General features: G+C 39.4%; 1 protein-coding gene across 2 annotated transcripts in view; it reads left to right on the forward strand.

Moving 5' to 3' along the window:
* Positions 1–5,203, forward strand: part of MOB1A (MOB kinase activator 1A) — a 31,047-nt gene extending 25,844 nt beyond the window's left edge. For both annotated transcript variants that reach the window (XM_004369187.2, XM_023732563.1), the window contains exons 5-6: positions 1,103–1,266; positions 2,860–5,203. In XM_004369187.2, the coding sequence (XP_004369244.1) occupies positions 1,103–1,266; positions 2,860–2,937 (242 nt within the window). In that variant the 3' untranslated portion in view covers positions 2,938–5,203. The remainder of the gene's footprint in view (positions 1–1,102; positions 1,267–2,859) is intronic.
* Positions 5,204–14,299: the final 9,096 nt, after the last annotated feature.

Raw genomic sequence — 14,299 nt, forward strand, 5'->3', positions numbered from 1 at the left:
TCTCCATTAAGAATGATGTTGGCCGTTGGTTTTGCATAGATGCCCTGTATTATGTAGAGAAATTTCCATTCTATACCTATTTGATTGAGAGTTTTTATCAGGAATGGGTGTTGGACTTTGTCAGATGCCTTTTCTGTGTCAGTTGAGATGATCATGTGATTCTTTCCTTTCCTTTTATTTATGTGGTGGATTACGTTGATTGATTTTCTAATGTTCAACCATCCTTGCATACCCGGTATGAATCCTACTTGGTCGTGGTGTATTATTTTTTCGATATGATGCTGAATTCTGTTGGCTAGAATTTTGTGAAGAATTTTTGCATCTATATTCATGAGAGATACTGGTCTGTAATTTTCTTTTTTTGTGACGTCTTTCCCAGGTTTTTGTATCAGCGTTATGCTGGCTTCATAGAATGAATTTGGAAATGTTGCCTCCTTTTCTGTGCTCTGAAATAGTTTGAGTAGTACTGGTACAAGCTCTCTGTAAATGTTTTGTAGAATTCTCCAGTGAAGCCATCTGGGCCAGGCAACCCCATGTGACAGTAGAACTGCCCCACAAAGTTTTCTAGGCTATAATCTTTTACAGGAGCAGATCACAAAATGAAAATAGCACTTTAAAAAAATAAAATAAAAATTTGAGAACTCCTACTTTACAAAAGAAAACTCTGGCTTTCTGGTGTAATTCAGAAGATAAAATAACTTTTACTTGTAGACAGTATAATGACTTAAGGTTACCTGGCTTTTTCTTTTGCCTTAGGTGAGTTTCCAGTGTGGAGTGAGTGTGTGTATGTGCACATACACGTAGGTATAATTTTTTTTTTTTTTTTTTAGGGTTATAATTACAAAAAGTAAAATTTTTTTTATTTATGATCAAAAGGTTTATTCTTGTCGCATTTAATCTTAGGAAGAAACTCTCCAGTATTAAAAAACTAAAATCAAGTTTATTCACATTTGGGTTTTTTTTCCCCTTGCCTTTTAAAAAAATATAATAAAGAAATAGGTTTGTGTATCTGTAAATCTGTGTGTGTTTTGAGGTTGCTTACTGCAGTGTCTGAACTTTCTGCTATTCAATTAAAGACTAATATATGCATCTTTGTTTACAGGTGTCCCATTTCCCAAAAACTTTATGTCTGTGGCAAAGACTATTCTAAAGCGTCTGTTCAGGGTTTATGCCCATATTTACCATCAGCACTTTGATTCTGTGATGCAGCTGCAAGAAGAGGCCCACCTCAACACCTCTTTTAAGCACTTTATTTTCTTCGTTCAGGTAAGTTGAACCAGGGTGACTTCTGCATCTTTTTACTTGGACTTGTTTGGATTGGTAATGTCAATAAAATAATAAAGATCATTGTGTCTTATTTATAGATGGAACTAAGTACTTAGGGTTTCTCGCGTCTTTGTTCTTTCTTTTCCGTACTGTTTATTGCATTGATGTTCATAGCAGCATAGAAGGGCATTGTCTCCGTTTTGATCCTTCTGCCTTTGGCTGCCCCGTATCCCTGGTTAGGATACATCATTGAGGGATGTGACCTATTGCCTTATAGACCCTTAGTTAAATTGGAACTTTGTTGTTGTTATTTTTGTGGTAAATATATAGGTAACAAAACATTTGTCATTTCTGGAATCTTTATATGTTCATTAATGTACATGTGACGTTAATTTTGTTCATCATGTTATTCAGTCATCACTGTTAACCATTCCCCAATTTTTCCATCACCCTTAACAGAAGCTCAGTGTCCCCTAAGCATTGTGTCTTTTTCCCCTCCCTTCACCCACCACTGGTAACCACTAATAAGTTTGATCTCTATACACTTGCCTGTTCTAGATATTTTATATCCCTGGTGGCACAGTGGTTAAGCGCTTGGCTGCTAAGTAAAAGGTCAGCAGTTTAAACCCACCAGCCGCTCCATGGGAGAAAGATGTGGCAGCCTGCTTCTGTAAAGATTTACAGCCTTGGAAACCCTACAGGGCAGTTCTACTCTGTCCTGTAGGGTCACTATGAGTTGAAATAGACTTTATGGCAATGAATCGGGGATCAATAAATATTTATCCTTTTGTGACTGACTTATTTCACTGAGCATAATATTTTCAAGGTTCATCCATGTTGTAGCATGTATCAGAACTTCATTTCTTGTTATGGCTGAGTAATGTTCCATTAGAATTGGAACTTTTAAAAATAATTCACATTGTTTGAAAAGGAAACCAAAGAATTAGGACTCTTTTAGCCTAACTTTAGAGATATCTAATTTTATATATGTATGTAAAACATAAACGTGTGTTTGTTTTATAGTGAAAAAACCTGATAGCCTTATAATATTTAGCTGTGTTAATCCTTGCATGGTAAACAGTTTTGTATACCACACAAAGGAGAACAACATACTCTGCTTTTCCCTGTCTTCTTTTGAGATTGCTGAATTGCATATATTTATATTTTTATGTGTGTGTGTGCATATTAATTAAAGTAAAAGGTTCACTTCCCTAGAAGTGGCCACTATGAAAAGTTCAGTTTCCAGATAATTTATTTGTATATTTCAACATGTATATAATTTTGATTTTAATGTTTTACACAGTGAGGATTGTACTCATGTACAGTTGGTTATCTGATAAGTCCCCTGTATTTTTAAAAAGGGAATAAAGGTCCTATTTTTAAATGTTCACAGAGATCATGTCATTCTTTTAGGATTTCAGAAAACTAGGTTTGGAAACCCTTCTCTAAATGACATTTAAAGAGTTTTAATCTTATTGACCGTGTAATGAGAAACTATTTGTTCTGTAAACCTTCATCTAAAGTACAAAAAAAAAAAATAGTTTTAATCTTAGAGCTATTTTTAAATTTTCTTTCTTTTCTTTCTTTCTTTAGGAGTTTAATCTGATTGATAGGCGTGAGTTGGCACCTCTTCAGGAATTAATTGAGAAGCTTGGATCAAAAGACAGATAAAGGTTTCTTTTAGAAAACAGCTACCTTCTTCCTTCATCTACTGCTAGAGCTGTCTCATTGCAATCTCTTATAAACTAGTAACACAAACTTTAAGAAAACAGGATAAAAAGACACCCATTGTCTGTGTCTACTGGTTTCTACCTTTGGGTTGGCCTGCTGACTTCAGAGGGAGACCCTAAGGGCACAGCCAACTCTGATGTGCTGTGTGACCACTCCTGTTATTATTACAGTGTCACACTTGGTTGTACTTTGTGATGACTAACCTGTAGTTTATTAGTTTACTTAATTCTTTTGCTGAAGACAATGATTCATTCTGTTTCAGGTGACAGCATAATGGATATTAAGAATTTCTACCAGTGATTTATAAGCAAGTTTCCAGAACAGATTTCCTAACAACACAATCAGATTAGTTTTATTCCACCACTTCTGTTGTACAAATAGAAAAAAAAGAATTTTTAAGTTTCCTTAACATTTAGAACATTTGTGTCACTTTGGATAACCCTTTAGTTTCAAATTTGTATGCTAGTGTTTCTATAGATAAGAATATATATGTGTGTATTTTTACAAAATCCGTGATTACAGTTTAAATCATCATGTAGCATTTGTGGCATGGGAGCAACCAAAGTTATTTCTAAAATGACTTTATTTTTTAATCTTTATAAACACAGAAACCTATCTTAAATTGTTAGGAGTTTGTGTGTGTCGTAAATAATTTTGTGTAAGGTTTCTAAGGATGATGTTACAGATTTTTATTTTGAAATGCTTCATTAAAATTAATTTTAACATGTGTTGTTTTTGGTTAAGAGAAGAAAACTTCCAAAAAATTATGACAAGCTTAGGTCTCACAGCCACTATATTCATTCATGTTGTTTTTCAAAAGCCTTCTAATTCTAGGTAGGTGAATGGAAGAAAGTACTGAGAGTACTTGAGTTATTTTGTTTTGAGTTTCCTTTTTTTTTTTTTTTTTTAACATCTATATGTTTTTATTGTGACTTGAGAGTTAGTTAAGAGTAGTGAAGAAATGTATGAACTTTATCCCAATAAGAACAACTTAAGGAGAATCACAGTAAAAACCATGAAGGGGTATGCAGTTTACAACATAGCAAAAGGTTTTGTGTACCTTTTGTGTGTATGTTTAAAGAAGACAAAGTGGGAGGACTAAGTAAAAAAAACAGTCTTCATTCTGTTCATATTAAAAGGATGGATTGAACGCCTGTAGGGGCTGTATCCTGTTTTAATTGTTTTTGTAGCAAAACTTCAATTTCTGTTGGGATAAAAAGAATATTCCCCCTTTAATGAAGAAAATGCCTTTTTTTTTTTTTTTCCATTTGGTTGCTAGGATTTCATAAGCTCTAGCTGGTTGTTTAAAATATGTTGAGGCACAAATACTGTATTTTTACACAAATAATGCCGCAGCTTCTGCGTTTGTTTGCCAGCCATGCCCTCCCCTTCCCTTCCCTCCTGAGGTATTTTCTTAGGCACACTCTGCTAATTTTTTTTTTTACATTAGCATGTGAAGGAGGGTTGGCATAGCAGCCTTGTGAGGATGTCTGGGGGGCAGGGAGTAGTTGGCAAACAGACGTAGAAGGTGCGAGTTATTTACCTAAAAACATGGTATGTTGGAAGACTTGCCAGATTGGCAGATCTTTAAATTCATCAGCATTCTGTGTTTTAGAGCTGTGATTTTTGCAGAATACTCACCAGCCTCCTGATGGCTTTGATAAAACGTTTAATTTTATAGTAATTTTTTTTGGGGGGTGGCTATTTATTTTTACTATTTCACTAGACTGTGAAAAAAAAAATTGTTTAGAAACCCCATCTTTAATAACTCAATTTCAGTAAATTCTTAACTATATACAGAATTTTAAAGGAAGTAAAACATTTCTTCTAATTTAGGCTGGAAGCATACATCATTGTTTGAGTGGGATAATCACGAAAAAAAGAGAAAAGCCCTGTAGGACACATTCCACAACCAGTTGTTTTAAGCTTATTGAAAGGCCCCTGTCAACAGTTCTGTGTTTATGTTGATCACTTAATGAAAAGAAAGCCGGTTTTTAGATGCCACCTAGAATGTTACTCTCAACTTTACGTTAAGCTTTGTTAGATTTAATTTTTCCTTCATCCGCAAGGAATGAACTTACATTTCTCAACTCTAGGGTTGTACTTTCATCATTTCTAATAATTCAGATATCCTCAGACAAAGGGGTTCTCATTTTTCCACATTTACCTTCAGTGATAGAAATTCTCCCTCTCTTTAAGACTAAGCCCCCAAATGAACCAAAGATGGTCACATCCTAGAACCAGAAGTAAAGGCAACTCACGCAACGTAAATCAAAAGTTTGTTGGTAATTTGAGATTCAGAATCCCACTCGTCAGTTTTTTTAAAATAAAAACATTGTTACCAGGCTCCCAGGCTAATCTGACTTAACAAACAATGCACCTGAATGGTAATTTAACATTATTTGTTTACAATCAAGTTCAGGGAGTTGACAGGAAGAGAATTAGAGGGAGGGGAGAGGATGGCATTCTTCTGACTTAAGGGCCAACCTGGTAAGAATTGGAAGAGATCAGTCTGTCCTTGGCCCCTCTCACTTTTCATTTATCTCCCCAGTGCTCAGGGTCAGCACTAACCCAGGGTTCCCTGTCCCACAACATCCACTTCTCTTCCCCTCCTATTCTGAAGTCTTGTCTTCTCTAACCGATCTCTGCTCCTCACACCTGCTCACTGTCTTGGGGTGGAGAGTGCTAAATTGTGCAGTTAATCCTACGGTGCTTTTATTTTCAGGACAGTGATGTGGTTATGTTTGTTTAAATATCGAGACTTCTTTACCACAGTTTTTGTATTGACAGCCACAGGTATTCTTTATTCTTCTTCAGCTTGTGAATAAGGTGATGTTACAGGGCTGCCAGCTAACAAAGTATTACATGTTAAGCTTGTAGAGCCCTGGCTCATGCAGCTGTTACTCAGGAAATGCAAGGCTGTGTTCCCCACGACTTTGATAACAACACAGAGAACGTTTTTCTAGTAGCGCAGAGGCAAGAGGAACAGTCTCAGTGGTGATTTTAACTTTTGCAAACCTTGTTGACGTTTCCTGATAAGTCTTTTGGCCTTCTCTCTAAGCAATGAGGTTCTGCTAGAAGTAGAGCTTCTCATACACAGCATCATTACCTCGTAAGAGTAAACAAATCAGGCCCAGAGAGTATAATCCTAGAAATTTGTTTCTAAGCAGCTCCAGGCATGATGCTGGTGCTCCCCCTGCCTTGTCAAAGGTGTGCTGTCTCCTGTCAATGTGAGTCCCAGGCCTGAAAAATGGCAGGCCTGGACACCGAACACTGAGCACCTTCAACAGGGACATATTTCTTCCTGATGTTTAGTTCAGTGAGTGGATTTGATTTTTACTATTGTAAATTTTGGCAAAATGGGAAAAAAGTAGTGATTTCAGTCTTATGTTTTGCATTAGGTTTTGATATTTCAGACTATAAAAGGCTTTTGACAGTCATAGGGATGATATTACCTATGGTGGCAGTAATTTTATTGAAGCAATTGCGTTGAAATTCACTTGGGTTTTATCTCATCATCAAATTCTATTCCAAACAAGTATTCTGTAAATCTGAATGGATTACCAGTGTGTTACATAGAGACTTGCTATAACAGTCTGTGTTTGACATCAAAAATAGTTTGCATAAGTTAGTCTTGGTTACCTTCTAAAATATTTTTAAGTGTTCTTTACATAAAAATTTGTGTTGTATTTTTAAACCTTTAGGGGCTTTATCTATTTTTCTAAGTCAGTTAACTGTACTTTTAAAGAAGTATTTTGTTACCTACTTTTGTAACTTCAGAATAAAGTATATTGAAAAAAATAACTGATTAAAATGAGTGTCAATACTTAACTTCTATTTAAATTTGGATACTTTGGATTTTTGCAGGTTCTATGGATTTTGAGTGCAACTTAAGTTTGAGAGTGCTTGTCAGTAGCTAAAATGTTTTCTTAACTCTGAGAAGAAAAGTAAGTTCCTAAATGAACTGAATACCTTCTAATACCAGAATCCCACCCCTAAGAAACAAACAGTGCCCCTGATTACAGTGGTTAAAACCCAGCCCAGGCAAAGATGAGTAGTCTCCTAACATGCTAACCAAGCTCTTGAGCCACTTTTGTGCATCCTTGGTTGAGAGATTGAGAAGAGAAGGGACTGGACTTACTAATTTTCTGATCTGGAAACTGAGTACCTAGCATATCTCCTCAAGACACCCACCTTCACCCCAGACAGCCGCTTAGGCATTCATTATTGTCGGAGAAATATTAGGGTTACTTTTAGAAGTCCAAATTAGATACATTTTGGGTTTATTGAAAATAGCACTGCTAGAATTCTTTTAACTTTTTTTGAGTAAAGTTAAAAACTTAATGAACGTGGCTAAATAATACTGGTTAAAACTCATTTTGTGTAAGGGTATGGGTAAGCTAGCAGTCAGTTTTAGATTTTTTGACAGTTATATTTCAGTAGGCGTCACAAGAAATGAGAATTTGCAAAGGCATCTAATAGCTGTCTTTGAAAGCTACATCAAACTTTATAATAGAATAACCCAGATAATCTTTGGGAAAGATTTGAAGCTGCACACCCAGAAACAATGTCCAAACCATACCTTGGGCCTTCTCTAGCAAATACCTCACTGATGTTGCCACCAGGTACGGACACCACAACCTGCACCGTCGCTGGCCACTAGATGTCAGTTTCTGCCACAGCTCTTCCCAAAAGCCAACTGCCTCTGCCCAAAGAGTAAAGGGTCTTACAGAGGGCTTCGAACCCTGCTGAGAATCTGCATTTCCAACAAGCCGCAGGAAATCATACATTAGAATCACGTGGCGTTCTTGTTAAAATGTAGATTCTGATTCAGTATATCTGAGGTGGCAATGCAGATTCTCAGCAGGGTACTTGTTACAATGCACATTCTCAGCAGGGTCCAAACCAGAACTAACTAGTTTGAAGCCCTGGTTTTACATCGCAGTTGTGTGTGTGTCTGCCTAGTCAGAAACACACATGGGTGCTTTTAACTAGTAGAGGAGCTGAGGGTAAGTTCCTAAATTTTTACTTGGGGTCATGGAACTCGTAGCAAAATTGCTTGGAAGATGTTGGGTGGTCCAGAAGCGTGGACTGGCTGCTCTGTAAGAACATAAGTCAGCTGACGTTTGTGTAGTAGACTAGATACAGTGAAGGAAGTAGATTGTTGTGACTTAGGTTCTGGCCACGCTCCTTGTGTGTGGCAAACCAGCACTGAGTATCATTGCCTTAGGGCCACTACCTTTCAGGTGACTCCTTTAGTAGATTATCTCATTTAATACTTACAGTAGCCCTGAGGAAGGGGTGAGGGTTGAGAGGTAGGCTAGGAATTTTCCAGACCAAGTCACAAAAGCCCAAGTGTATTCAAATAGCTAATACAAAACAAAGCGGGTCTCTGTTTCTCAGGTTTGCATTTGCAAGAATTTTGCATGCTCAAGAATGCTAAGGAAGCTCTATAAAACGAAATGAGAATGCAATTTAAAAATCATCCCAATGAGGTAAAGAGGATGTATCCTATTTGCTTCTATCACCCTGCCGTGGGTTAATTACTTTTGTGTGTGGCCTTTCCACCCATGGTCTTGTAACTCCCACCCAGGTAATTGTGTGACAGGGTAATTGTGGCCTACCAAGGGGATTGGTCAGTTTGCCTTAAAAGAGCCAATTTCAGAGCAAGGAGGAGGAGTTCACCACCACCAAGGAAGGAGAGACCCTGCAGCGGGAGACTGCATGGTGGGCTTCCCAGGCCAGGGAGAGGCATGCCTTCCAAGCACGGCTGGTAAGAGGCTATCCTGATGGAAGAACTGTATCTTGAGTGTTCCTAAACCTGAATTTTAACTGTTACTTCCCTAATAAACCCTATAATTGCAAGTATGGTCTGAGCTCTGTGTGGCCATTGCAGTGAATTATTGAACCCAGTAAAGAGTGCTGTGAGAGGGACAGTTGGTGTCAGAATTGGCAGAGATGGCGGAGAGAGGAGACATGTCTGACCTCCACTTGATAGGAATTAGCCTTAGGCTGTTGATCTTGGTTCTCCTTCCGCCTTGTGGGGTTGAAGGAGGACCGGCACCTCCCCTGTGCCGTTTTTACACGCACACACACAAATTACACTTGAACTATTAGTTGGAACTAATTTGGAAGCCCAAGATTGGTGAGATTGTCCTGCAAAGCCTTTTCTAAAGTTCAAATTTTGTGTAAGAGTTACAAAATTGAGGCGTCTGGCTTGTATCAGAATGATGGGCCCAGGTCTGAGCTGAACTCCATCTTAGCTTTTATTTCTCCCGCAACTGTCAGACCCTTAGTCAGACTTAAGTACATAACAAAAGATTTCCCCTGCAACCATCAAACCCTTAGATGGACTTTCAGTACATAACAAAGAAAACTTCTCTGGTTAAATAAAGAGGGAAAGAATTCTTAAGGGAGGGTCCGGACACAAGGCCCTTATCAGGAATTGCCTCAGCAGCCCTCAGGAAATGTTTTTTTAAGATAATTACTTTGTGACCATCCTGTAGACTCCCCACCTCCCTTATTCATGTATTTAAACTAACCAATCGAAGTAGCACGCATTAGTGTTTCCAACCAATCACTATAAAGCCCCCCCTCAAGTTGTCCCACATCCTGTTTACCTAATCTTGCAACTTCCTATCAGAACGTATTTTACCTCATAAATATGCCTCTGTGACTCCACCATTTAGAAGCATTTGGTTTCATTTTGTGAGATCAGATGTGTCCCCTGTTCAAACGTCTTGAACCTTCAATAAATCTCTTTGTTTTTATTTTTAACAGAGTGTGCGTTCTTACTCATTGACAAATTAAAACTTGGGGAGCTAGAATTACTAAACCACTATTCTGTTCATTAATCACAGTGTGTGTGCTTTTTGTCAAATGTCATGCTAGGCTGTTGGGATACATAAATGACTTAAGCAAGATCCTGTCCTCATGGACAGGAGAAATGGACACATATTAAATGAATAATTTCTTTTATAAGGATCAGCACAAAGCTGATTCCTATGAGAAGGAGGTTAAAGATGTCCCAAATGTCCAACTTTTCCAAACTGCTGTACCACTCCATCATCTCTAACATCAACTATTCCCCCTCCCATCTTTGGGTTCTGTAATTAGCAGCAAAGTCTCACAGAACTCATGAACCGTATCAAGGAAATGGCTCGCAACAGTTGTGGAGGCTGGCAAGTCCCAAATCCATGGGTCAAGGGTAGGCTTCTCCCGACCCACGTGGCTGCAGGGGCTACAGGGGCTGATGAGCCCAAACCTGCAGGTCAAACCACATGCTGCTGGCTTACAAGGCTGAAGCTGGTAAATCAGGTCAGATGATAGGCCCTGGCCCACAGGGCTGTGGGGACTGGTAAATTGCAGAATCGAGGGGTCAGACAGCAGGCCTCTGGCTCAAGTCCCAAGAACCAGAGGTTAGACGATCACCAACTGGATGTGGAATCCAGATGTAGAGAGAGAAAGCTTTGCCAGGGCACCCACATACATACCTTGGATGCAGGCCACACCCCAGGGAAAGGGCTACTTTGAGTAAGCGTGGGACTTGAGTCACATCCTCCTGCAAGGCTGTGACTCAAGATACACCCTACAACAATGCTGCCTCATTAACATATAAAGGTTAGGATTTACAGCATACAAAATGGAGGATAATCACACAATACTGGAAATCATGACCTAGCCAAGTTGACATGTAACCTCAACCATTACAGGTTCAATATACCTTATTTGCATAGTCCCACTCATTGTGTGTGAGTCACAAAGACCATGGCTAGAAGGGCCATAGTAAGCAATTCATTGCACTGCACATACATAAATTGATAGTTCTAATAGCGCCAAAAGTGTAATAGAAGTTATGCACAAGTTGCAGGCCTTATCTTTCTGTGGGCCAGTCAGAGGTGGCTCCCTGGAGAGGATGAGGCTTGAACTGGCTTAAAAGATGGGTAACTGCTTTAACCAAACTCACTTTGTCAAAAACCTAAATGTGCAGAGAAACACCAAAAATGAGTGTGACAATATATTTATTGTGAGTAGATACGATTCGGGCAGCATCAACCTGGAAAGTATCAGGAAGGCGCTCCAAAGAGGGAATAGTGAAAATATTGTCATGTTAATTTCTTAGGAGATAGCATCAGAAGCCGTGCAGGGATCCAGGGTCGGTCAGTTGTAGAAACAGTCACTAAGGACATGCCACACACTTTCCAGTCAGATCCTGGGGTTCCTACTCCTCGAAACTGGCTGCACATAGGTAATTCTCTAAAAGAGCCCAATAGCCATTGCCACTGAGTTGATTCCAACTCATAGCCACCCTATTGGACAGAGTAGAACTGCCTCATAGGGTTTCCAAGGCTGTAATCTTGACAGAAGCAGACTGCCACATCTTTCTCCCATGGAACGTGGGTTTGAACCACCAACCTTTCGGTTAGCAGCTAAGTGCTTAACAGTTGCACCACCAGGGCTCAGGGCAAAATGATCTCCGTTAAGCTGCTTACTAGGCTTTTGCTTGACTTGAAGGTGACTTTAGGAAAACAGCTCCTTAAAGGCTCAAGGTTCAAAAGGATGCCTAAGGGCAGATGGCCTGAGTGGGTCATCCCAAATCCATGGACCCAGAAATCTGGATTCTAGAATTAAAACAGTTTCTCAACTTCATAAAATAGCATAGCTTATATATAGAGGGAAGTATAAATAGTTCAGTATTACTGAATTGTGAATTTCAGTTGGACAGGTAGGTAGGGGTTAAGTCATATGAAAGAACTAGGGTTTTACTTTGTAGATGATAAGTGGGAAGGATTTTTGGTTCAGATGGCTCTGACAGCAATGTGGAAGCAGGGTAAATAAGGGGAGGAGACTGGAGCAAAGAGACTAGTCCAGAATAACAGATAACGTGAACAATTATTGAACTATGGGGAAAAGGAAGGTTGCAGACGAGCAAGAGTACTGATTTTTACTAAAGGAAAGAAGGAAGAATTCTGCAAATGCAAATCAGTGGGCTTAACATGGGACTCTTAGTGATATGTGACAAAGCCACAAAAATGGCTTTAGTCAACTGCTCATTTCTGACACTGCTGGTTTCCAGTTGCACAAGTGATGTCAAACATCTCTCTCCATCTCTCAGTTCTGTTTTCCTTTTGTGCTTGCTTCATTTCCAAAGTAGCTCTCCTCACATGGTGGCAAAGATGGCCACCAGGCTTACTTCCTACCAGCTTGACAACCTAGTTGAAAAAAGATCATCTCTCTTCTTTGCATAGTTTCAGGAAAAGTTCCTGGGCCAACTCTCCTTGGCCTGTCTCAGATCATGTGACCAACCCTAAACCAATCCCTATGTCTGATTGGCCAGACCTGGGTCGTGTGCTCCCTGTTAGAACAGGGCACCCTTCTGTCTCATCTGAACCATGTGGTTTGTTTAGCAAAGGGGTGGTTCCCCAATACAGCACTGGAAAAAATATTAACCGTTTTAATCGCATAATTGACATCAATAAAGAAAATTTAAAAGATAACAAATTATCCCCAGTCCCATTAACTTTCAAAGAATCAAGCAAAAAAAAATTTGAGAGAAACTATTACAGTAATCCAAAAGAGAAATTATGAGGGCCAGAATATAGGAGTCATTCCATTAATGTTGAAATAAATAAGCTCAATGATCACTTTAAAGAACAACTGTAGGTCCAACCCATTTAAATACAGCACTGAAGGTACTGATTGCATAAGCCAGAGGCAATGGCAAAAAGAGCTAATAGCTGGTAATTCCTGAGAGTATCACCAAACCACCTGCCTGCAAACGTACAGCCCGAGAAAGGGCTTGGTTCAATCTGGTACTTGATTTTTGTCTGACAGTACTCCAGAGACAGGGCATGTTTGCTGACTGAATCTTAGCCATCCATTATGGCATCAGCTTCTACTATGTTCTCATGACTACAATCTAGCTGCAGCCTAGGCCTCGTCTGGGCCATGTCCTGCAGGCATCTCACACTCAAGCAAATCCAAAACTGAATTTTCAGTTCCCCTCACCCCAAATCTACCCTTCCTCCATCCATTTCATTGCCCAAGCCAGAAATTTGGGAGTCATCTCAGACGCCTTCTTCACCCTCTTCACCCTCACCCCCACATACAGTCACCCCGTTTCATTCACCTTCCAGGTATCTCAATCCACTACTTCTTCTCATTCTAGCTACTACCACTGCTTTTGTGGTAGTGTTATTAGCTGTGAAGTAGATTCCAACTCATGGTGACCTCATGTGTGCAGAGTAGAACTGTTTTATAGAGTTTTCAAGGCTATGATCACCAGGTCTGTCTTCAGAGGCACCTCTGGGTGAGTTCAAACCATCAACCTTGCAGCTAGTAGTTGAGTGCTTAACCATTTGCACCACCCACGGACCTGCTTTAGTGCTGTTGTTGTTGTTAGATGCTGTCAAGTCAGTTCTGACTCATAGTGACCCTGTGTACAACAGAATGAAACACTGCCTGGTCCTGCACCATCCTCACAATCTCGCTATGTTGGAGCCCACTGTTGTAGCCACTATGTCAATCCATCTCGTTGAGGGTCTTCCTTTTTTTTGCTGACCCTCTACCAGGCATGATGTCTTTCTCCAGGGACTGGTCCTTCCTTATAACATGTCCAAAGTTTGTAAGACGAAGTCTCATCATCCTCGCTTTTAAGGAGCATTCTGGCTGTACCTCTTCCAAAACAGATTTGTTCATTCTTCTGGCAATCCATGGTATATTCAGTATTCTTTGACAACACCGTAATTCAAAGGCACCAATTCTTTGGTCTTCCTTATTCATTGTCCAGCTTTCGCATGCATATGAGGCGATTGGAAATACCATGGCTTGTGTCAGGTGCGACTTAGTCCTCAAAGTGACATCTTTGCTTTTTAACACTTTAAAGAGGTCTTTTACGGCACATTTGCCCAGTGCAATACGTCATTTGATTTCTTGACTGCTGCTCCATTAGCTTTAATTGTGGATCCAAGTAAAATGATATCCTTGACAACTTCAATCTTTTCTCCGTTTATCATGATGTCGCTTATCGGTCCAGTTGTGAGGATTCTTGTTTTCTTTATGTTGAGGTGCAATCCATACTGAAGGCTGTGGTCTTTGATCTTCATCAGTAAGTACTTGAAGTTCTCTTTACTTTCAGCTAACAAGGTTGTGTCATCTGCATATCGCAGGTTGTTCTTGAGTCTTCCTCCAATCCTCACGCCACGTTTTTCATATAGTCCAGCTTCTCGCGTTATTTGCTCAGCATACACACTGAATAAATATGGTGAAAGTATAGTACAGAACTCCTCAATTCTCACCTGGA

This window comes from Trichechus manatus, unplaced genomic scaffold, assembly GCF_000243295.1.
Source record: "Trichechus manatus latirostris isolate Lorelei unplaced genomic scaffold, TriManLat1.0 scaffold00004, whole genome shotgun sequence".
Lineage (NCBI taxonomy): Eukaryota > Metazoa > Chordata > Mammalia > Sirenia > Trichechidae > Trichechus > Trichechus manatus.